The 23657-nt window shown below is 54.3% G+C and overlaps 1 protein-coding gene across 1 annotated transcript; it reads left to right on the top strand.

Annotated features, from left to right (window-relative positions):
- Positions 1-804: 804 nt before the first annotated feature.
- Positions 805-23657, top strand: IFRD2 (interferon related developmental regulator 2). The gene is made up of 12 exons (XM_040358767.1): positions 805-923; positions 12400-12510; positions 13370-13454; positions 13552-13676; positions 13766-13923; positions 15396-15446; positions 15564-15730; positions 18773-18878; positions 18975-19112; positions 20333-20461; positions 21394-21489; positions 22824-23657. Exons 1-12 carry the CDS (start codon positions 878-880, stop codon positions 22902-22904), a joined length of 1293 nt encoding a protein of 430 aa, XP_040214701.1. The 5' UTR covers positions 805-877; the 3' UTR covers positions 22905-23657.

The following is a 23657-nucleotide window of genomic DNA, read 5'->3' as shown; positions in this document are numbered from 1 at the left end:
GGAGGAGCGTTCCAGTCACGTGTCCCTCTTGAAAACTTGAGTGAAGGGAAGGTGGGCGTGGCGACGCTGGCCACACTGTGGGAAAGCGGGCGGGAAGTGGAAGTAGATTTCTCCGGAAGTGACGTTCTTTTGCCGCCATCTTGCTACACCCAACACTCCTGCACACAGTAATGATAGAGTGAGAAAAGGGGGCAAGCGGACATCTTGTTACACCCACTGGAGTTTTAGATTTCACAGTTATTTTCACCACGAAACGGAGCTTATTTGATTAAATACAGCATTTGGAAATGCGACTGGCTATTTACATGTCAAATGTGAAAATCCGAGGTGTTCTGTCACATTAGGTCACCGGATTTGCTGCTGCTTTTTACAAATTTAACATCTAGATAGTCCGTCGGATTTCCAAATACTGTATTTAAGCGTATAAGCTCCGTTTCGTGTTGAAAATAACGGTGAAAACTAAAACTCCGGTGGGTGTAACAAGATGTCCGCTTGCCCCCCTTCACGTTCGATCATTATTGTACAGGAGTTGTAGGGCTTAGCAAGATGGCGGCGACGAAACGTCACTTCCGGAGCAATCTGTGACTTGGGAGCCGAATGTGACGAGGTGGGCAGGGATGCAAGGGTCGGCGCGGTGCATTATGGGAAGTAGTGGGCGGTGCGGTACACTGTGGTGGGCGGGGAAGTAAGGGGTGGCGCTGTGCGCTGTGTGTAAGGGGGGCGGTGCGGTGCACTGTGGGGAAGTGGGCGGTGCACTATGGGAAAGAGGGCGGGGAGGGGCTGCGCGGTGCACTGTGGGAGGTGTAGTCGCTCCCAGCAGCCATTGCGGCTCACTCTCTCTCACACACACACGCTGACAGCTGTTGAGGAGGAAGACATGCCCCGAGCCCGGAGGAGTAATAAGAAGGGCCCCAGCAGCCGAGGTAAGAGCGGGAGAGGGTGGGAGCAGTTCTGTGATTGGTTCTCCCTGGTATGCAGACCCTGTGTGAGGTAACCCCTGGCAACCAATCAGGATTCCTATCTAGTACACAGGGGAGAGAGCTGATTGGCTGCTGAGAGACACTGGTGGAGGACATTCACTGATTTATAGTATGTCTCAAAAGTCAGTACACCCCTAAGTGGAAAATGTCCAAATTGGGCCCAAAGTGACAATATTTGGTGTGGCCGCCATTATTTCTTTGGGTATGGAGGTCACCAGAGCTTCACAGGTTGTCACCGGAGTCCTCTTCCCCTCCTCCATGATGACATCACAGTGCTGGTGGATGTTGGAGACCTTCCCCTCCTTCCCTCTGAGGATCCCCCACAGATGATCAATCGGGTTCAGGTCTGGAGACATGCTTGGCCAGTCCATCACCTTTACCCTCAGCTTCTTCAGCAAGGCAGTGGTGGTCTTGGAGGTGTGTTTGGGGTCGTTATCATGTTGGAATACTACCCTGCGGCCCAGTCTCTGAAGGGAGGGGATCATGCTCTGCTTCAGTACATGCTGGCATTCATGGTCCCCTCAATGATCTGTAGCCCCCCAGTGCCGGCAGCACTCATACGTCTATTACCCAAAGACAACCTCTGGAGATGGCGCTGATCACGTGACCTCTTCGGAGGACCATGGCGAGGCGGGGGGAGGGGAACCCGTTCTGTTAGACCGCTGGTGCAGATCAGTTTCAGGGTCTTGGCGATCTTCTTATAGCCTAGAGTCCAGGGATCCTCAAACTACGGCCCTCCATCTGTTGCGGAACTACACGTCCCATGAGGAGTTGTAAAACTCTGACATTCACAGACATGATGGGAATTGTAGTTCCTGAACAACTGAAGGGCCGTAGTTGGAAGACCCCCCTGGCCCAGACCGATGGTCTCCAAACTATGGCCCGGGGGCCGAATGCGGCCCTTTTCTTGTTTTTGTTTTTATTGTTGGGCAACATTGTCGGTTTCATTGGGAGGGGAACTGTGCCCCCGTCATTGGGAGGGGAACTGTGCCCCCGTCATTGGGAGGGGAACTGTGCCCCCGTCATTGGGAGGGGAACTGTGCCCCCGTCATTGGGAGGGGAACTGTGCCCCCGTCATTGGGAGGGGAACTGTGCCCCCGTCATTGGGAGGGGAACTGTGCCCCCGTCATTGGGAGGGGAACTGTGCCCCCGTCATTGGGGGGGGAACTGTGCCCCCGTCATTGGGGGGGGAACTGTGCCCCCGTCATTGGGGGGGGAACTGTGCCCCCGTCATTGGGGGGGGGAGGGGAACTGTGCCCCCGTCATTGGGAGGGGAACTGTGCCCCCGTCATTGGGAGGGGAACTGTGCCCCCGTCATTGGGAGGGGAACTGTGCCCCCGTCATTGGGAGGGGAACTGTGCCCCCGTCATTGGGAGGGGAACTGTGCCCCCGTCATTGGGAGGGGAACTGTGCCCCCGTCATTGGGGGGGGAACTGTGCCCCCGTCATTGGGAGGGGAACTGTGCCCCCGTCATTGGGAGGGGAACTGTGCCCCCGTCATTGGGAGGGGAACTGTGCCCCCGTCATTGGGAGGGGAACTGTGCCCCCGACATTGGGAGGGGAACTGTGCCCCCGTCATTGGGAGGGGAACTGTGCCCCCGTCATTGGGGGGGGAACTGTGCCCCCGTCATTGGGGGGGGGGCGGGGAACTGTGCCCCCGTCATTGGGAGGGGAACTGTGCCCCCGTCATTGGGAGGGGAACTGTGCCCCCGTCATTGGGAGGGGAACTGTGCCCCCGTCATTGGGGGGGAACTGTGCCCCCGTCATTGGGAGGGGAACTGTGCCCCCGTCATTGGGAGGGGAACTGTGCCCCCGTCATTGGGAGGGGAACTGTGCCCCCGTCATTGGGGGGGGGGAACTGTGCCCCCGTCATTGGGGGGGGGGAACTGTGCCCCCGTCATTGGGGGGGAGGAACTGTGCCCCCGTCATTGGGGGGGGGGGAACTGTGCCCCCGTCATTGGGGGGGGGGGAACTGTGCCCCCGTCATTGGGGGGGGGGGGGGAACTGTGCCCCCGTCATTGGGGGGGGGGGGGAACTGTGCCCCCGTCATTGGGGGGGGGGGGGAACTGTGCCCCCGTCATTGGGGGGGGGGGGGGGGAACTGTGCCCCCGTCATTGGGGGGGGGGGGGGGAACTGTGCCCCCGTCATTGGGGAGGAACTGTGCCCCCGTCATTGGGGGGGGGGAACTGTGCCCCCGTCATTGGGGGGGGGAACTGTGCCCCCGTCATTGGGGGGGAGGAACTGTGCCCCCGTCATTGGGGGGGAGGAACTGTGCCCCCGTCATTGGGGGGGAGGAACTGTGCCCCCGTCATTGGGGGGGAGGAACTGTGCCCCCGTCATTGGGGGGGAGGAACTGTGCCCCCGTCATTGGGGGGGGGGGGAACTGTGCCCCCGTCATTGGTGGAGGGGAACTGTGCCCCCGTCATTGGTGGAGGGGAACTGTGCCCCCGTCATTGGTGGGGGGGAACTGTGCCCCCGTCATTGGTGGGGGGGAACTGTGCCCCCGTCATTGGTGGGGGGGAACTGTGCCCCCGTCATTGGTGGGGGGGAACTGTGCCCCCGTCATTGGTGGGGGGGGGGGAACTGTGCCCCCGTCATTGGTGGGGGGGGGGGAACTGTGCCCCCGTCATTGGTGGGGGGGGGGAACTGTGCCCCCGTCATTGGTGGGGGGGGAACTGTGCCCCCGTCATTGGTGGGGGGGAACTGTGCCCCCGTCATTGGTGGGGGGGGGAACTGTGCCCCCGTCATTGGTGGAGGGGAACTGTGCCCCCGTCATTGGGGGGGAGGAACTGTGCCCCCGTTATTGGTGGGGGGAACTGTGCCCCTTTGTTGGCGTCGCTGAAAAAAAATACTGCCCCAAAGGGCCATGGGTGGTATTTTTTTTTTTACTGACGCCAACAAAGGGGCACAGTTCCTCCCCCAATGACGGGGGCACAGTTCCCCTCCCAATGACGGGGGCACAGTTCCCCTCCCAATGACGGGGGCACAGTTCCCCTCCCAATGACGGGGGCACAGTTCCCCTCCCAATGACGGGGGCACAGTTCCCTCCCCCCCATGAAACCGACAATGTTGCCCAACAATACCAGTGACGGGGAACTGTCCCCCCCCCCCCCCCAATAATCTCAACAGTGGGGCACTATTGCTCTCACTGGCACCAAAAATGGGTCATTGTTTACTCCAACTGATGCTGGGACAATTTCTACTCACGATGTCCACGTTCCGCCCCCCCCCCCCCTAAAGTCTGGAGGACCCTAAACTGACCCTTTGTTTAGAAAGTTTGGAGACCTCTGGCCTAGACCATAAGTGCTCAACCTGTGGCCCTCCAGCTGTTGCAGAACTACAACTCCCATCATGCCTCTGCCTTTTGGGAATCTTGTAACTGTCAGCAGCTTGCAATGCATCATGGGATTTGTAGTTCCTCAATGGCTGGGGGGGCCACAGGTTGCACACCCATGGCCTAGACCAGTGATGGTGAACCTCGACACCCCCAGATGTTTTGGAACTACATTTCCCATGATCCTCTTGCACTCTGCAGTGTAGTTGAGCATCATGGGAAATGTAGTTCCAAAACATCTGGGGTGCCGAGGTTCACCATCACTGGCCTCAGTCATGGGTGCGCAACCTGTGCCCCCCCCCCCCCATCTTTATGTAGAGACACAATTCTTTATATCAGATCCTCAGAGAGTTCTTTGCCATGAGGGGCCATGTTGTCCTTCCAGTGACCAGTATGAGAGAGTGAGAGCGATAACACCAAATCTAACACACCCGCTCCCCATTCACACCCGAGACCTTGTAACATAGTCAGGTTGATAAAAAGACACCAGTCCATCAATTTCAACCATAAAAAAAGTATTGCCAACGAGTCGCATGACATCGGGGGGAGGAGGGAAAATGGCTAATTGGGCCCAATTTGGACATTTTCACTTAGGGGTGTCCTCACTTTTGTTGCCAGCGGTTTAGACATGAAAGGCTGTGTGTTGATTTATTTTGAGGGGACGGCAAATTTACACCGTTATACAAGCTGTACACTCACTACACAACATTGTAGCAAAGTGTCATTTCTTCAGTGTCGTCACATGAAAAGATACAAGAAAAGATTTACACAAATGTGGGGGGTGTACTTACTTTTGTGAGTTACTGTATATGTGGGGGGCCCCGGGGGGAGGGGAGACATGCGTTGATATATGGGGGGGACCCGGTGGGGAGGGGAGACGTACGCTAATATATGGGGGGGGACCCGGGGGAGGGGAGACGTACGCCGATATATGGGGGGGAGACGTACGCCGATATATGGGGGGGACCCGGGGGAGGGGAGACATACGCCAATATATGGGGGGGGGCCCGGGGGAGGGGAGACGTACGCCAATATATGGGGGGGGCCCGGGGGAGACGTACGCCAATATATGGGGGGGGCCCGGGGGAGGGGAGACGTACGCCAATATATGGGGGGGGCCCGGGGGAGGGGAGACGTACGCCAATATATGGGGGGGGCCCGGGGGAGGGGAGACGTACGCCAATATATGGGGGGGGGCCCGGGGGAGACGTACGCCAATATATGGGGGGGGGACCCCCGGGGGAGACGTACGCCAATATATGGGGGGGGACCCCCGGGGGAGACGTACGCCAATATATGGGGGGACCCGGGGGAGACATACACTGACATCCATCTGGGGGGGGGGGGGGGGGGGGTGTACGCCACCAAACACTTTGTATGTGGACAGAGGTGGGGGGGGGTGATCCCGGTCAGTCTGGCTCCGGTTGGGTGTCGGTCGGTGTCGTATTTCTTGTTCCGTCTCTCTAAGTTCCACACACCCTCTCTGCACTCACTGACCCCATGTGACCTCTGTTTACCCCTCCCCTCCCCCTCCAGGGTCTCTCAGACAGGAGCTGCTTCAGCTGAAAGTCTCCGACAAACTCAACCAGCTGAGAAGTACCCCATGTGACCATGTCTGCCTGGCATGGCTCCGCCCCCTCCGCTGCATGCCCCCCCCCCCATGTCTGTGCCACTTGCTGCCTTGTCACCCCGACCAGAGAGGTGCATTCTGGGCCGCCCTTCTATTTTAAACTCCGACTACAGTAGAAGGTCGGAGGTTGTGTTTGCTGGTGACTGAGCCGTGCCTGGAGTACAGAGACGGGCATCCCCCCCGCACCTTATCATATCTAGTACCTTATCTAGCACCCCACCATTTAGTACTCTATCCCATAGCACCTTATCTAGCACCCCAGCATTAGCACCCCGTCATTTAGTTCTCTAGCACCCATCATCCCCCTACACCTTATCCAGCACCCCATCATCCAGTAACCCCCCCGCACCTTATCCAGCACCCCATCATCTAGTACCCCCCCGCACCTTATCCAGCACCCCATCATCCAGTAACCCCCCCGCACCTTATCCAGCACCCCATCATCTAGTACCCCCCCCGCACCTTATCCAGCACCCCATCATCCAGTAACCCCCCCGCACCTTATCCAGCACCCCATCATCCAGTAACCCCCCCCGCACCTTATCCAGCACCCCATCATCCAGTAACCCCCCCGCACCTTATCCAGCACCCCATCATCTAGTACCCCCCCCGCACCTTATCCAGCACCCATCATCCAGTAACCCCCCCGCACCTTATCCAGCACCCCATCATCCAGTAACCCCCCCGCACCTTATCCAGCACCCCATCATCTAGTACCCCCCCGCACCTTATCCAGCACCCCATCATCTAGTACCCCCCCGCACCTTATCCAGCACCCCATCATCCAGTACCCCCCCGCACCTTATCCAGCACCCCATCATCCAGTACCCCCCCCGCACCTTATCCAGCACCCCATCATCCAGTACCCCCCCGCACCTTATCTAGCACCCCATCATCTAGTACCCCCCCCGCACCTTATCCAGCACCCCATCATCTAGTACCCCCCCCCGCACCTTATCCAGCACCCCATCATCTAGTACCCCCCGCACCTTATCCAGCACCCCATCATCTAGTACCCCCCCGCACCTTATCCAGCACCCCATCATCCAGTACCCCCCCGCACCTTATCCAGCACCCCATCATCCAGTACCCCCCCGCACCTTATCCAGCACCCCATCATCCAGTACCCCCCCGCACCTTATCTAGCACCCCATCATCTAGTACCCCCCCGCACCTTATCTAGCACCCCATCATTCAGTACCCCCCCCGCACCATGTTTAGCACCACATCATCCAGTACCCCCCCCCCCCCCCGCAGCTTATCCAGCACCCCATCATCCAGTACCCCCCCCGCACCTTATCCAGCACCCCATCATCCAGTACCCCCCAGCACCTTATCTAGCACCCCATCATCTAGTACCCCCCCCCCCCCTTATCTAGCACCCCATCATTCAGTACCCCCCCCCGCACCATGTTTAGCACCACATCATCCAGTACCCCCCCCCCCCCCCCCGCAGCTTATCCAGCACCCCATCATCCAGTACCCCCCCCCCGCACCTTATCCAGCACCCCATCATCCAGTACCCCCCCGCACCTTATCCAGCACCCCATCATCCAGTACCCCCCAGCACCTTATCTAGCACCCCATCATCTAGTACCCCCCCCGCACCTTATCTAGCACCCCATCATTCAGTACCCCCCCCCGCACCATGTTTAGCACCACATCATCCAGTACCCCCCCCCCCCCCCGCAGCTTATCCAGCACCCCATCATCCAGTACCCCCCCCCGCACCTTATCCAGCACCCCATCATCCAGTACCCCCCCGCACCTTATCTAGCACCCCATCATCCAGTACCCCATCCCCCGCACCTTATCCAGCCCTCTGCTCTGATGGTCAGTACTATTGGTGATCTAATGAAAACATTGAAATAAATGGTCACAGCTGAGACCTCTGTGCTGATTGGATGTGAAGTAAAGGTCGGTGGAAGTTGATTGGTTGCCCCGATTCCCGCGGTGCCCGGAGAAGATGCACGCTCTCTAGTCTATAAAAATTAGGCACTGAATTTTGCTGATATGTGGCGAGTCTCCCCCCCCCCCCCCCCCCCCCCCCCCCCCCCCCCCCCCCCCCCCCCCTCTCTCCACCTCCAACCCTTTCCTTCATCTTGCACATTTGTAATATTCGCTGAGGACGCTCATCCGCCATCTGGTAATCAGACTGACATCGCGCCCATTGTTGCGCCACAAGCTGTACTAACACAAATCTCTAATCTTCTGCTGTGTGTTATTGTATGAAGGTGTGTACCGTGCCTTTAAAAAGTGTTTTTTGTGTCCCATTGGAGAGAATTCCCTTCACTTCCTGTCTCGTGGCCCCAACAGGAAGTGAGAGGAAATCCCTCCAAAAGTCGGCTGTCACTAGAACAACGTTTGGATCGGCCGTCACTCTGTTTTGGAGAGAAAAAAAAAATCCGGTCACGTGACACACGATCTAAATCCAGCCTGTGGTCACGTCTTCCCGAGATCTGAAATGTCAATAAAGTGATACGTTGTGTCAACAATGACTCGGGTCGGGCGGGTGAGGGGCGGCAATCGGCTGATAAAAATTCGGGAGATTTTGTGCGACTTATAAAATGATCCCCTGAGAGATCCCTTCAGAAAAATAATTCTCGTGACGGGGAGGGGCGCCGTTTGGACTCTCAACGTTTTATAACACAATTCCGAAACAATGTTGCTGCTTGTATCATAATGTATCGTTCTCAGGAAGGCGGAGCTTGTTCCCTTTTTCTAGGGCTCTATTCATGTTTTGGGGGGCGAATTGCGGCAAAAATATGCAATGCTGAATGGCCCCCCCCCCATACAAACACAGCGCGCAATTGTCACATGACGAAATGCAAACGTAAAATCGCTATCGGCTGAAGGACCAAAATTTGGAGATTCTTTGGAATGACGATCATGCACAGGGAAGTGAATGGGCTGCACGATGTGCGATTCCGTGTGTGAATTGCGCTATTTAAATCGCTGTCCGGATCCAAGGCCCTGTTCACACCTGATGTAGAATACTTAACCCTCCCCCCCCCCCCCATAGTATGTATCCTGGGCTCCACTTGCCCATTTATGTGCCACGGGTTGGAGGAGAGCGGACAGACACGCGTCCACTCTCCTTCCCTCTTCTCTTTTGTTGATCTGGAAGTGACGTGTGATGTCACTTCCTGTTGAGTTTCGCCAGCTGTCAAGGCCGGTGTTTTGTCAGATTCGGCGACCCGTCAGAATTGGTAACGGAAGTGACGTAAAGAATACTGTTTTTTAATTGTAAGATTGTAAAAGAAGAATATAAAATTTAAAGTTGCACATAATATAAAAAAAATGGGGGCTCCCTCCACCCCTACGTTTACACACGACACGCAGCCCCCCCACACCCCAACACAGGCCCCACGCAGCCCCCCCCACACCCAACACAGGCCCCCCACGCAGCCCCCCACACCCCAACATAGATCCCACGCAGCCCCCCCACACCCAACACAGGCCCCCCACGCAGCCCCCCCCACACCCCACGCACCCCAACACAGGCCCCACGCAGCCCCCCCACACCCAACACAGGCCCCACGCAGCCCCCCCACACCCAACACAGGCCCCCCACGCAGCCCCCCAACACAGGCCCCACGCAGCCCCCCAACACAGGCCCCACGCAGCCCCCCCTACACCCAACACAGGCCCCACGCAGCCCCCCCCACACACAGTGCCCCCCCCAACGTGCATGCTGCGGAGAGCCCACGCCTGAAAACATTGACCGTACCTGTAAGATTCATTAAAACAAGTTAGGAGCCATTTTTTATTTTATTTTATTTTTTTTTATTTTTTTTTAGCTCCTAGATTCAAAGATAAATTCCTGGTGGGTGGGGGGGGGGGGGTTGCGTTGGGGTGGGTGTTGTGTTGATATGCACAAGATCAGTTTGGTAACGGCCAGACCCCCCATTTACACATCACACTTGCAAATTGGGCTCAACACCAATCCCGCAGTCTCCGCCCAGGGCCGATCGTTTGCAGGTAATCCCTTCATTATCGGATACATGTGAGTGTCCCCCGATCCGTCTCCCATTGCTTTTCAATAAGTCTGCTTCTCGCATATAATGGGCGGGGGGGGGGTGGGGGGGTCTTCACATGTAGGTGTCGGCTCCACTTTTGCGCAGTATGAATGGGATCTAAAAGGAAATTCCTGAAGATAGAATAGAATTAGTATAGGAGGGGCTGATAATTCTATGCAAAACGCCAACGCAAGCCGTAGTGTCAACATTCTAATCTTATGGTAATCGATCGGTCAAACGGGCCATTGTTCCCCGTCCCGGGAGACACACGGGGTGCAAATTGTCTCTTATTATTATTTTCAGTAACAGTAGGTGGGATCTTTTCACCTTCGTTACCTACAGGGGCAGATCTAATGTTTTTATTTATTTTTGTTTTGTGTACATGCTAAAATCTGCTTTTTGTTGCTAGAAATTACTGTAAAACCTCCAAAGTGTTTCATTTTCTGAAAGCACGCAGAGAATAAAATGGTGGTAGTTGCCATTTTTTTTATTTATTGTCACGTGATGTTTTTGCAGCTATTTATTGGGAGGTATTATATGACACTGTGGGCCAGATTCTCGTCCAGCGGTGTATCTCTGCGGCGGCGTAACGTATGGGATTTACGTTGCGCCACTGCAACTTAGACGGCAAGTGCTGTATTCTCAAAGCACTTGCTCCGTAAGTTGCGGCGGCGTAGCGTATATGGGCCGGCGTAAGCCTGCCTAATTCAAATTTGGAACAGGGGGCGTGTTTTATGTAAAACTACTGTGACCCGACGTGATTGACGTTTTTCACGAACGGCGCATGCGCCGTCCGTGGACATATCCCAGTGTGCATTGCTCCTAATACGCCGCAAGGACGTATTGGTTTTGACGTGGACGTAAATGACGTCCAGCCCCATTCACTGACGACGTAACTTTTTCAAATTTCGACGCAGGAACGACGGCCATACTTAACATTGTTACGCCCCACTTACGCCACCATATAGCAGGGGCAACTATACGCCGGGAGAAGCCTAACGTAAACGGCGTAACTTTACTGCGTCGGCCGGGCGTACGTTCGGAAATTCACGTATCTAGCTAATTTGCATACTCAACGCGGAATTCGACCGAAGCGCCACCTAGCGGCCAGCGTAAAAATGCAGTTACGATCCGACGGCGTAAGAGACTTGCGCCTGTCAGATCTAACAGATATCTATGCGTAACTGATTCTAAGAATCGGGCGCATAGATACGACGGCACAACGCTGTGTGTGTGTTTGTGTTTTTTTTTTTTTTTGTTTGTTTGTTTGTTTTAGACTAGAGGGACTTTGTTTTTTCAACTAGATTAATAATATCACTATAATATTATTATTATTATTATTATTATTATTATTATTACATAGTTTAATCTAGTCAATGCAGAACAAAGTCGTTTCCATTAACTTCTTCTATGGGGAAACTCGCTTTGATATGCAAGTGCTTTGGATTACAAGCATTCTCTTGGAACGGATTATTTATTATTATTATTATTATTATTCAGTGGAACCTTGGAATACGAGTAGAATCCATTCCAGGAGAATGCTTGTAATCCAAAGCACTCGCATATCAAAGCGAGTTTCCCCATAGAAGTCAATGGAAAATAAGATAATTAGTTCCGCATTGACTGACTTCTATGGCATGCAATACCGCATGTGGCCAGAGGTGGGGAGGGGGTGCCAGAGAGCCTCGGAAATACTCAGACAGCTTGACTGATCTCGAAAGCCCTCGCTAAGGCTTTGGAAACACCCGGGAAACCGAATAGTTCCAAGTTTCACCGGCGCCCCCCCGCACCTCTGGCCAAATTCAGTACTTCACACCCCATTAGCTTGAATTCTGCGCGTTTTGCTCAACAGTTGCTCGTCTTTCAAAACGCTAGTTAACCGCGTTGCTCGTAAACCCGAGGTTCCACTGTACTGGATTTATATGGCGCCAACAGTTTGCGCAGCGCTTTAAAAAACCAGGGACAACAGTACAGTTACAATACAGGAGGGATCGGAGGGCCCTGATCCTGAGAGCTTACACTCTAGAACAGGGGTGTCAAACTGGCGGCCCTCCAGCTGTTGCAAAACTACAAGTCCCATGAGGCATTGCAAGGCTAACAGTTACAAGCATGACTCTCGCAGGCAGAGGCATGATGGGACTTGTAGTTTCGGAACAGCTGGAGGGCCGCTAGTTTGACACCCCTGCTCTAGAAGCTAATGAACCCCAATGTCTCCCCTGCCCTACAATGCAGCTAATCAAGCACAGATTGTACTCTCTGCATGCTCCGCTTTACTTGTTTGGATGTCTTTGGCCCGTATGTGATTGTTCAGGGCACAGAACACAAGATCGCCGGCTCGGGATGTCTGTCTGTGTCTCTGGCGATCTTTATTCCACGTTGTACTGCAATCACTACTAATCTGTCACGGAGCTCATACGTCTTCTCTCTTGTATTTCAGGGTCCCGGACACGAGTGGATTCTGACGGCAGCGACGATGAAGCAGCCAGCGATGTCCTCAGTCACTGCAGCGATGCGAGCGAGACTGTTAGTGTGCTGGAGGAGGGGTCCGGTGAGTGTATAGGGCACCAGAAATGAGGAGAAAGTTCTGTGTTGACTCGACTGCAACTGCCCTCAGTCTGTCCTTGGATGACATCATCCTCTGTACACCGGCTGACCTATGAGAGACTCTCTGCACGTGTTCTGATTATGAAAGCAGGCAGGGTGCAAGGGTCAGTGCCACAGAATTCGGCCGGTCCCTGGGTGCCCCCCTTTTTGAGTTTCCTGGGTTGGGGGGTGCCCCTCTCCTTGAGTTTCCTGGGTTGGGGGGTGCCCCTCTTGAGTTTCCTGGGTTGGGGGGTGCCCCTTCCTTGAGTTTCCTGGGTTGGGGGGTGCCCCTTCCTTGAGTTTCCTGGGTTGGGGGGTGCCCCCTTCCTTGAGTTTCCCGGGTTGGGGGGTGCCCCCTTCCTTGAGTTTCCCGGGTTGGGGGGTGCCCCCTTCCTTGAGTTTCCCAGGTTGAGGGGGGGTGCCCCCTTCCTTGAGTTTCCCAGGTTGAGGGGGGGGTGCCCCCTTCCTTGAGTTTCCCAGGTTGAGGGGGGGGTGCCCCCTTCCTTGAGTTTCCCAGGTTGAGGGGGGTGCCACCTTCCTTGAGTTTCCCAGGTTGAGGGGGGGGTGCCCCCTTCCTTGAGTTTCCCAGGTTGAGGGGGGGGGTGCCCCCTTCCTTGAGTTTCCCAGGTTGAGGGGGGGGTGCCCCCTTCCTTGAGTTTCCCAGGTTGAGGGGGGGGGGTGCCCCCTTTCTCGAGTCTACCGGGTTGGGGTGTTCCCCTTCCCTCCTCGAGGCCCCAATAATAATAATAATACAGAATGTCGGGTTGCTCATGTGACATCAGGTATCAGAATAACGTCGGCCATCTTGTGTTTGCGTCTCCTAGGCGGCGACGCGCCAGACTTGCAGTCCTACCAGGATCAGCGGGAAGATAAGCTGAAAGAAAACATCGACAATCTGCTGGACAGGAGGTGATAAAGCGGCAGGAGGGTGGAGGTGATGGAGGGAGCCGCAGTGACCCCAGAGACTTCCCGCTGACTTATTTTTTTTTTTACTTTTATCTCACAGTGTGAAGACGAGGCTTACAGCGCTGGGGAACGTGCGTCTCGCCCTGTCCTCCCAAGTCTTCGGAGATTTCTTGCTGGAGAGGAGAGTGACGCTCACGGACGCTCTGGAACGTTGTCTGAAGAAAGGTATGTACGCCCTGCGCTGCTGAGATCGGCTGACAATATGGCCGCCGCTATCGCCATGTGACAATTTCTGCACCCGTCTCATTCTGCAGGTAAGGAGGAGGAGCAATCTCTGGCCGCGGCCTTGCTGTCTCTTCTCTGCATCCAGCTGGGATCCGGCCCCGAGGGCGAAGAAGTCTTCCACAGCGTGAAGAACCTTCTGATCAGCGTCCTGACCGACTCCAGCTCCGGAGCGTCCGCCCGACAAAGCGTGAGTGTAGGGTGGAAGGGTTTATTCGGGGGTAGTGCTGGATGAGAGTGCTATAAAAATGAACTGATTACTGTGTAAATGTCACTGGCAGGGAAGGGGGCAGTCAAGGGGTTAATTGTGTTCCCTTACCGTGTTTCTAACTCTGGAGGAGGAGGCCCATTGCTGTTCCTAATTACTAGGAACAGACGATCTGTCTCTCCTCCCCTGACAGAACTAGGATTTGTGTGTTTACACATACAGATCCCTGTTCTGGGTCTCGTGACCGTGATCGCGGGTGGCCGGCAGGCATCCTGACCGCCGGCCACGCGCATCGGGTCCCCCCCCCCGTCGTGCAGCGGGCACATGCCTGCTAAGGCTCTTAAAGCAGCCGACGCACCTATATGGTGGTTTGCACAGGGCTGTCAACCTGCTGCACGATATGTACGCGAGCCGGTCGGGAAGTGGTTAAATACGCTATATTGTCAAAAGTATTGGGACACCTGCCTTTACACGCAATGAACATTAATGGTATCCCAGTCTTAGTCCGTAGGATTCAATATAGAGTTGGCACACCCCTTGTAGTCTCCGCACTAATTCATCCCAGAGGTGTTCTATCGGGTTGAGGTCAGGACTCTGTGCAGGCCAGCCAAGTTCCTCCATCCCAAACTCGCTTATCCGTGTCTTTATGGGCCTTGCTTTGTGCACTGGTGAAAATCATTTGGGGGAGGGGGGATTATGGTGTGGGGGAGGGGGGGATTATGGTGTGGGGGAGGGGGGGATTATGGTGTGGGGGAGGGGGGATTATGGTGTGGAGTTGTTTTTCAGGGGTTGTGCTTAGCCCCTTGGTTCCAATGAAGGGAACTCTTAAGGCGTCAGCATACCAAGACATTTTGGACAATTTCATGCTCCTAACTTTGTGGGGGGAGTTTGGGGACGGTCCCTTCCTGTTCCAACATGACTGCGCACCAGTGCATAAAGCAAGGATCCTTCTGTTTGGGGTCGGTGGGCCTGGCGGGCCGCTTCTGTTGAGGGGCGTGGGGGCTGGCGGGCCGCTTCTGTTGAGGGGGCTGGCGGGCCGCTTCTGTTGAGGGGGCTGGCGGGCCGCTTCTGTTGAGGGGGCTGGCGGGCCGCTTCTGTTGAGGGGGCTGGCGGGCCGCTTCTGTTGAGGGGGCTGGCGGGCCGCTTCTGTTGAGGGGGCTGGCCGTTGAGGGGCGTGGGGGCGGGCCGTTGAGGGGCGTGGGGGCGGGCCGCTTCTGTTGAGGGGGCTGGCCGTTGAGGGGCGTGGGGGCGGGCCGCTTCTGTTGAGGGGCGTGGGGGCTGGTGGGCCGCTTCTGTTGAGGGGCGTGGGGGCTGGCGGCCGCTTCTGTTGAGGGGGGGGGGGGTTGGTGGAAGGGGGCGGTCAGGGGGAGGAATGCTCTAAAATATTGTAAAGAAATGTTTTTTTCTGTCCAGTTATTTCCTATAAAATGTAACATTTTCCTGTTTTCTTGCAGTGTGCCACTGCGCTGGGGATTTGCTGTTACATCGCTGCTACAGATGACGAGGTGAGCCGTTCTATTCATACACATGTGACCGCTCTAAGCTCACAGCTCCTTCTATGGGCCGGTGAACTGGGTTGGGGGCGCGGGCCGGTGTGTGACTCTTCTCCATCTCTCCCGCAGGACTTGGCTTCCAGTCTGAACTGTCTGGAAGGAATCTTCACCTTGTTGTATTCTGAGAACAGCGGCAGTCCGGCCAATCTGCAAGGCCTGGCGTGTTGCGCCATTCAGTCCTGGGCACTGCTGCTAACCATCTGCCCCGCCAGCCGGATACAGAAGGCGCTGGAAAGGTGAGCGCTAAATCTCATCGGGGATGAGTGTCCTGTATGGACTGCAAGTCTGAACCAATCACAGAAAAGCAAAAAAAAAAAAAACGCCACTCAAGCCTTTTCTATAGCTGTCAGTAAAAATACAATTGGGCTGACGGGTTCCTGAATTCTGCCACTTTGCCCATTTACAGAGCAAAGTATTCACAGCACTTAGATTAAATTAATTATTTTCCTCAAAATTCTACAAACAATCCCCCGTAATGACAACATGAAAGAAGTGCGTTTTGAAATCTTTGCAAATTTATAAAAAAAAAAGAAAAAAAAATCCCATGTACAGAAGTAAAGATTCATAAATAATGATGTCTCTGTACATTGCTGCATTCATCTTTCCCTCGATCCTGACTAGTCTCCCAGTTCCTGCCGCTTTTTTTTTGTGTGGGAGGGGCCTGTGGTGCTTTTTGTGTGTGGGAGGGGCCTGTGGTGCTTTTTGTGTGTGGGAGGGGCCTGTGGTGCTTTTTGTGTGTGGGAGGGGCCTGTGGTGCTTTTTGTGTGTGGGAGGGGCCTGTGGTGCTTTTTGTGTGTGGGAGGGGCCTGTGGTGCTTTTTGTGTGTGGGAGGGGCCTGTGGTGCTTTTTGTGTGTGGGAGGGGCCTGTGGTGCTTTTTGTGTGTGGGAGGGGCCTGTGGTGCTTTTTGTGTGTGGGAGGGGCCTGTGGTGCTTTTTGTGTGTGGGAGGGGCCTGTGGTGCTTTTTGTGTGTGGGAGGGGCCTGTGGTGCTTTTTGTGTGTGGGAGGGGCCTGTGGTGCTTTTTGTGTGTGGGAGGGGCCTGTGGTGCTTTTTGTGTGTGGGAGGGGCCTGTGGTGCTTTTTGTGTGTGGGAGGGGCCTGTGGTGCTTTTTGTGTGTGGGAGGGGCCTGTGGTGCTTTTTGTGTGTGGGAGGGGCCTGTGGTGCTTTTTGTGTGTGGGAGGGGCCTGTGGTGCTTTTTGTGTGTGGGAGGGGCCTGTGGTGCTTTTTGTGTGTGGGAGGGGCCTGTGGTGCTTTTTGTGTGTGGGAGGGGCCTGTGGTGCTTTTTGTGTGTGGGAGGGGCCTGTGGTGCTTTTTGTGTGTGGGAGGGGCCTGTGGTGCTTTTTGTGTGTGGGAGGGGCCTGTGGTGCTTTTTGTGTGTGGGAGGGGCCTGTGGTGCTTTTTGTGTGTGGGAGGGGCCTGTGGTGCTTTTTTTGTGTGTGGGAGGGGCCTGTGGTGCTTTTTGTGTGTGTGGGAGGGGCCTGTGGTGCTTTTTGTGTGTGTGTGGGAGGGGCCTGTGGTGCTTTTTGTGTGTGTGTGGGAGGGGCCTGTGGTGCTTTTTGTGTGTGTGTGGGGGGGCCTGTGGTGCTTTTTGTGTGTGTGTGGGGGGGGCCTGTGGTGCTTTTTGTGTGTGTGTGGGGGGGCCTGTGGTGCTTTTTGTGTGTGTGTGGGGGGGCCTGTGGTGCTTTTTGTGTGTGTGTGGGGGGGCCTGTGGTGCTTTTTGTGTGTGTGTGGGGGCCTGTGGTGCTTTTTGTGTGTGTGTGGGGGCCTGTGGTGCTTTTTGTGTGTGTGTGGGGGCCTGTGGTGCTTTTTGTGTGTGTGGGGGGGCCTGTGGTGCTTTTTGTGTGTGTGTGGGGGGGCCTGTGGTGCTTTTTGTGTGTGTGTGGGGGGGCCTGTGGTGCTTTTTGTGTGTGTGTGGGGGGGCCTGTGGTGCTTTTTGTGTGTGTGGGGGGGCCTGTGGTGCTTTTTGTGTGTGTGTGGGGGGGCCTGTGGTGCTTTTTGTGTGTGTGTGGGGGGGCCTGTGGTGCTTTTTGTGTGTGTGGGGGGGCCTGTGGTGCTTTTTGTGTGTGTGGGGGGCCTGTGGTGCTTTTTGTGTGTGTGTGGGGGGGCCTGTGGTGCTTTTTGTGTGTGTGTGGGGGGGCCTGTGGTGCTTTTTGTGTGTGTGTGGGGGGGCCTGTGGTGCTTTTTGTGTGTGTGTGGGGGGGCCTGTGGTGCTTTGTGTGTGTGTGGGGGGGCCTGTGGTGCTTTGTGTGTGTGTGGGAGGGGCCTGTGGTGCTTTGTGTGGGTGGGAGGGGCCTGTGGTGCTTTGTGTGGGTGGGAGGGGCCTGTGGTGCTGTGTGTGTGTGGGTGGGAGGGGCCTGTGGTGCTTTGTGTGGGTGGGAGGGGCCTGTGGTGCGTGTGTGGGTGGGAGGGGCCTGTGGTGCTTGTGTGTGGGTGGGAGGGGCCTGTGGTGCTTGTGGGTGGGAGGGGCTTGTGGGTGGGAGGGGCTTGTGGGTGGGAGGGGCCTGTGGTGCTTGTGGGTGGGAGGGGCCTGTGGTGCTTGTGTGTGCATGGGAGGTGCCTGTGGTGCGCGTGTACATGGTAATTTTTTTTTTTTTTTTTATAAATTTGCAAAGATTTCAAACCAACTTCTATCACGTTGTCATTACGGGGGATTGTTTGTAGAATTTTGAGGAAAATTTATTTGATCCATTTTGGAATAAAGCTGTAACATAAGAAAAATTGAAGCGCTGTAAATACTTTTTGGATACACTGTAAACTTTTAGCCGCCTCCTGACAGGTGACAGTGTTTGGCCCTTTCCTCCGGAGCGTGGCATGATCCTGAGAGGAAGCACACCTGCACCCGCACAGCTGCTAAATTTGGGACGAGCGGCTGTGTTTGTGCAGCCGCTGCATTCCCATAGACATAGACCCGGCAGCTCCAGTTGCTAAAATTGGAACTTTGCTTTCTCAATCAACCTTGACTATTTTTAATCCTTATGCTGCTGGTTGTTTTTGTTTTTGTGTTTTTTAACCTGTTCAGGACCGCACTATAGCTGAAGGATGGCTACAGCGCGGTCGCACTTTCTTGGGAGGTCATCCTATCCTCCTATGTGTGCACCCCCCTGCACCGCACCGCACATGGGCAGCGATCTGTGATCCCTGAATCCTTCGGACGCAGCTGATTTTACTTATTTTGAAAAAAATCTCTCCTCCTCCCTATTCCTCTCTCCCTCTCCCCTACATATGTTGAATAGTATCTGTACGTCCATCTTGGTCACATGACGCCTCTGTCTCTCTTAGCCACCTCCCATACTTCTCCGGAGTCCTGTCCAGTGAAAACGTCAGCCTGCGCATCGCCGGCGGAGAAAGCCTCGCCCTTCTGTACGAGCTGGGACGCGATTTGGAGGTAAAACGAGTTCATTGATTCCCCCCCACCCCCCCCCCACCCTTGTCCCCTCTTCCTTTGTGGCCTGCTCTTATTAATCGTTGTGTCCATCTACAGGAGGACTTTGAGTACGATGACGCGGACACTCTGTGTGTAACGCTAAAAGCCTTGGCCACCGACGGCAACAAATACCGGGCGAAAACCGACCGCCGCAAACAGCGCTCCATCTTCCGAGATGTCCTGCACTACATTGAGGTGAGAAGCGATCGAGATAAAAGTGCTAAAATGAGGGTGGGGGAGGATCAAAGTGGGCCGCTCACATCACACCCGACTTGCCTACGAGGAGGAATTATAATTTATATTGCCCAGAATTCCATGGGAATCCATTGACGCTGCTGGGTGTGCATGCCTTTTTGTTGCTTGGGGCCGCTTGTTGGCGGCTGCGGCCCTTGCTTGGGGCCGCTTGTTGGCGGCTGCGGCCCTTGCTTGGGGCCGCTTGTTTGGCGGCTGCGGCCCTTGCTTGGGGCCGCTTGTTGGCGGCTGCGGCCCTTGCTTGGGGCCGCTTGTTGGCGGCTGCGGCCCTTGCTTGGGGCCGCTTGTTGGCGGCTGCGGCCCTTGCTTGGGGCCGCTTGTTGGCGGCTGCGGCCCTTGCTTGGGGCCGCTTGTTGGCGGCTGCGGCCCTTGCTTGGGGCCGGCGGCTGCGGCCCTTGCTTGGGGCCGGCGGCTGCGGCCCTTGCTTGGGGCCGCCTGCTGCGGCCCTTGCTTGGGGCCGCTCGTTGGCGGCCCTTGCTTGGAGCCGCTCGTTGGCGGCCCTTGCTTGGAGCCGCTCGTTGGCGGCTGTGGCCCTTGCTTGGGGCTGCTCGTTGGCGGCGAACAAATTGGCAGGTGTTGCTTGGAGCGCGCTGTTGGTGAGGTAGCGGGCATGACTTAGGGCTCATCACTGGTTGTGAGCTAATAAGTGGGCATTGTTTAGGTGTGTTGATGGGCGTTGCTCTTTGGCTGTGAGCAAGTCGGCAGGCATTTTTTACGGCTGCTTATTAAAGGGCATTACGGCTGTTTACTGGCTGTGGGCTAATCAGTGGCCATTGCTTAGGGCTGCTCACTGGCTGTGGGGGGGGGGGGCAAGGGGTCAGTGGGCATTTTTCAGAACAGTTCGCTGGCTGTGGGTGAGACAACGGGCATTGCTTAGGGCTGGTTGCAGGACCTGTGTAATCATACTTGCTCACAGAAGGAAGCGGTGATGTCACACTGACCCCGAGCCATTTTTTCCGATGATATAGCGCCCACTCATGGAAACGGGAAGTTAGGAGAAATAAAAGATATGAGGGAAACGGATAAAATTCTGTTCTGATAAGATTTTATTTCTCCTGGCTGAAATTCAGCTTTCATTCCATAACAGCCAATTAAATTTCACCGTAATGAAAGATTTCTGATTTGATTGCTGTCTTCCTGATGACCGTCTGTATTGTTTGCAGGGTGGGGAGTGCCATGAGGAGACGATCAAGTTCGGATTGGAAGTCATGTATGTGGACAGCTGGGTGCGTAGGAGAACGTACTGCACCTTTAAGGAAACTCTGGGCTCCGGAATTCGCTTTCACTTACAGGTAACACCGCAGTGTCCCCAAAACTGCCAAAAAGGCAGAAACCACCCACACACCCCCCCCCCCCACAACCACCCACTTACACACCCCCGCAACCACCCACTTAAACACAATCACCCACTTACACACACCCCCACAACCACCCACTTACACACACCCCCACAACCACCCACTTACACACACCCCCACAACCACCCACTTACACACCCCCACAACCACCCACTTACACACCCCCACAACCACCTACTTACACACCCCCACAACCACCCACTTACACCCCCCCACAACCACCCCCGCAACCACCCACTCACACACCCCCGCAACCACCCACTTACACACACCGCCACAACCACCCACTTACACACACCCCCACAACCACCCACTTACACATACCCCCCACAACCACCCACTTACACATACCCCCCACAACCACCCACTTACACACATACCCCCCACAACCACCCACTTACACACATACCCCCCACAACCACCCACTTACACACATACCCCCCACAACCACCCACTTACACACATACCCCCCACAACCACCCACTTACACACATACCCCCCACAACCACCCACTTACACACATACCCCCCACAACCACCCACTTACACACCCCCACAACCACCCACTTACACACATACCCCCCACAACCACCCACTTACACACATACCCCCCACAACCACCCACTTACACACATACCCCCCACTTACACACATACCACCCACTTGCACACATACCACCCACTTGCACACATACCCCCCACAGCCACCCACTTGCACACATACCCCCCACAGCCACCCACTTGCGCACACACACACACCCACAGCCACCCACTTACACCCACCCACACCCCCACTTACACCCACCCCCACACACGCGCGCTCAATCCGTTCCCAGCAACTAAATACATAACTTCTTTCTCTCATCAGCACAATGAAGTTCTGCGAGACATCTTCTCTCTGGGGGCCCCCCTTATCCTGGACGCTGCCGCCATCAAAGCAAGTAAAATCTCCCGGGTAGAAAAGGTGAGAACAAAGCCTGAGCCGCTATTCATTGCTCTGTGATTGCCCTGGTCACTATAAATTGTTCTCTGATTGGTCGGGACACTATATAGACAGGAAGGTTGGCAAGCTGTCGATCATGATCTACCCATCAATCACAGGAAAGTGACGGGTAGATCAGGTTTCTTTTATGCCAACCCCCGGATCCTGGACAGGAGGGGCGGCATTTACTGGAACCGATCCCCCTCCTACAGCAGCTGAAAGCTGGATTCTCCTTCTCTCCCTCTGGCCAGTATTCAGCTGCTGCTATGGAACAGATCACTCATTGTATTCAGGGAAGGAAGGCGATGATAAATGACTCGGGGGAGAAAAGGGGGCACTAGAATCAAGGGCAACTTGGACAGTAGCGGTGGCATTTACTGGAACAGATCTCCAGCACCCCCCCCCCCTTGTATTTTCCTCCTACAGCAGCTGAAAGCTGGCTTCTCCCCCCCCCCCCCCCCCCCCCCCCCCCCTCTCCCTCTTGCTGGAAATCGGCTGCTGCAAGAGGAAAATACATGGGATTGATTCCAGTAAATGCCACTCCTTCCTTCTGCCCAGGACCCATGTGTGCTCCTCTAGTTACACCCCCTTATGTTCATTGTTCTATCATAACTGAAGCATAGTAAACAGTTTGTATGAACAGGGGGACTGTCTGGAGCTCTTCCTGTTCATTCATTTGGTGCAGCTGAAGGCTGCAGAGGATGAGAATTGGGGATTTGTGTCCTCTTTCTCAAAAATAGACCCCTTTTTAAAATTGTAATTTTTATTTATTTATTTTTTTGATTGGAATAAAATTGTAAAATTTAAATTGTAATATTTTTATATATATATATATATATATATATATATATATATATATATATATATATATATATATATATATATATATATATATATATATATATATATATTAAATTATCCAATTAAAAACTAACACGAGATAGATAGATAGATAGATAGATATAGATATATATTCTACGGACACCGTCCTTTGCCTTTTTGGCACTTGTAGTCTCCATCGGACGCCCGTGTGACAATGCAGGAGCACAATAGGGAGATGGGACTCTGTGACAAGAAGTGTCTCAACAAGGATTTTAGTGGCAGGATCACCAGGGATTATTTTAATATAAACTGCAGATTTCCAAAGATTGAATGAAAATTAACATTTTTTTTTTTGTGGTCCTGTAGAGACGGGTACCAAAATTCATTAGAATGTTCAATTTCACAGTGACTGTTGCTCATAATAACCTTTGTAATGTGTTTTTTTTTTTATTATTATTTATTTTAATTAATTTATTATTTTTATCCCCCCTCAGCATATGTTTAACTCCGCCGCGTTCAAAGCGAGAACTAAAGCCATGAGCCGCGTCAGAGACAAACGAGCGGATGTCCTATAGTCGCCTGCCATCCTCTCCAGACACTGTACCCGGAGGGGAGGGGGGGCGCGCCCCCGAGATCGGAGGAGCCCCCCACACCCCACCCCATCCATTAAAGACTTCCATATATATTTAGTATCAATTTATTACCAGCTGGTGAACTTTAAAGAGCTTCACGCTGACCTGAACTTTTCAGCGAGAGAGGTGAGACTTGGCTACGAAGCACAGACCGACCCAAAAGTTTTAATTTTTTTTTTTTTTTTTTAAACACCTGAAGGCGGACACTACAGCATCTGATTGGCCCCTCAACGTCGTGGTGCTTTTTTATTTTATTTTTGTATTTCCAGTCCTATCGGAGCACCAGGGACCGTCGCCAACGCTTCAGCAGTTCATGCGCCTCCTCTGGTGTCGGGGGGAGGTCGCTTCTTTTACATCAGAGCGGCGCATGCAAATATCGGTTGGATTTTTTTCAACCTTTTTACAACGAATGAAGTTACGGGGGAGAGAAGATTATTTTAACAAGGACATTTTTTTTGCTTTTTAATATATGATGTAGGTCTTCTGATGCTAAAAATGTATTATTTAAGTTATTAATGGACTTTTTTTGATGAAAATCTCGTGGACTGTTGTAAACCGCTCTGACTGTGTTTGGAATCCCAACGCGGAGGCGGCTCTGTTAGTCGCCCGCTTCCCTAAAGACAATGCAGGTTTTTGGCGCCATCTACTTCCAGCCCAGGTACTGCATGAAGTAAATTCCTTTAAAATTTGGACCTA

The sequence above is a fragment of the Rana temporaria genome, chromosome 7 (assembly GCF_905171775.1).
Source record: "Rana temporaria chromosome 7, aRanTem1.1, whole genome shotgun sequence".
NCBI lineage: Eukaryota > Metazoa > Chordata > Amphibia > Anura > Ranidae > Rana > Rana temporaria.
The sequence above is the reverse complement of the archived record's forward strand: the minus strand, read 5'-3'. Positions and strand labels throughout refer to the sequence as shown.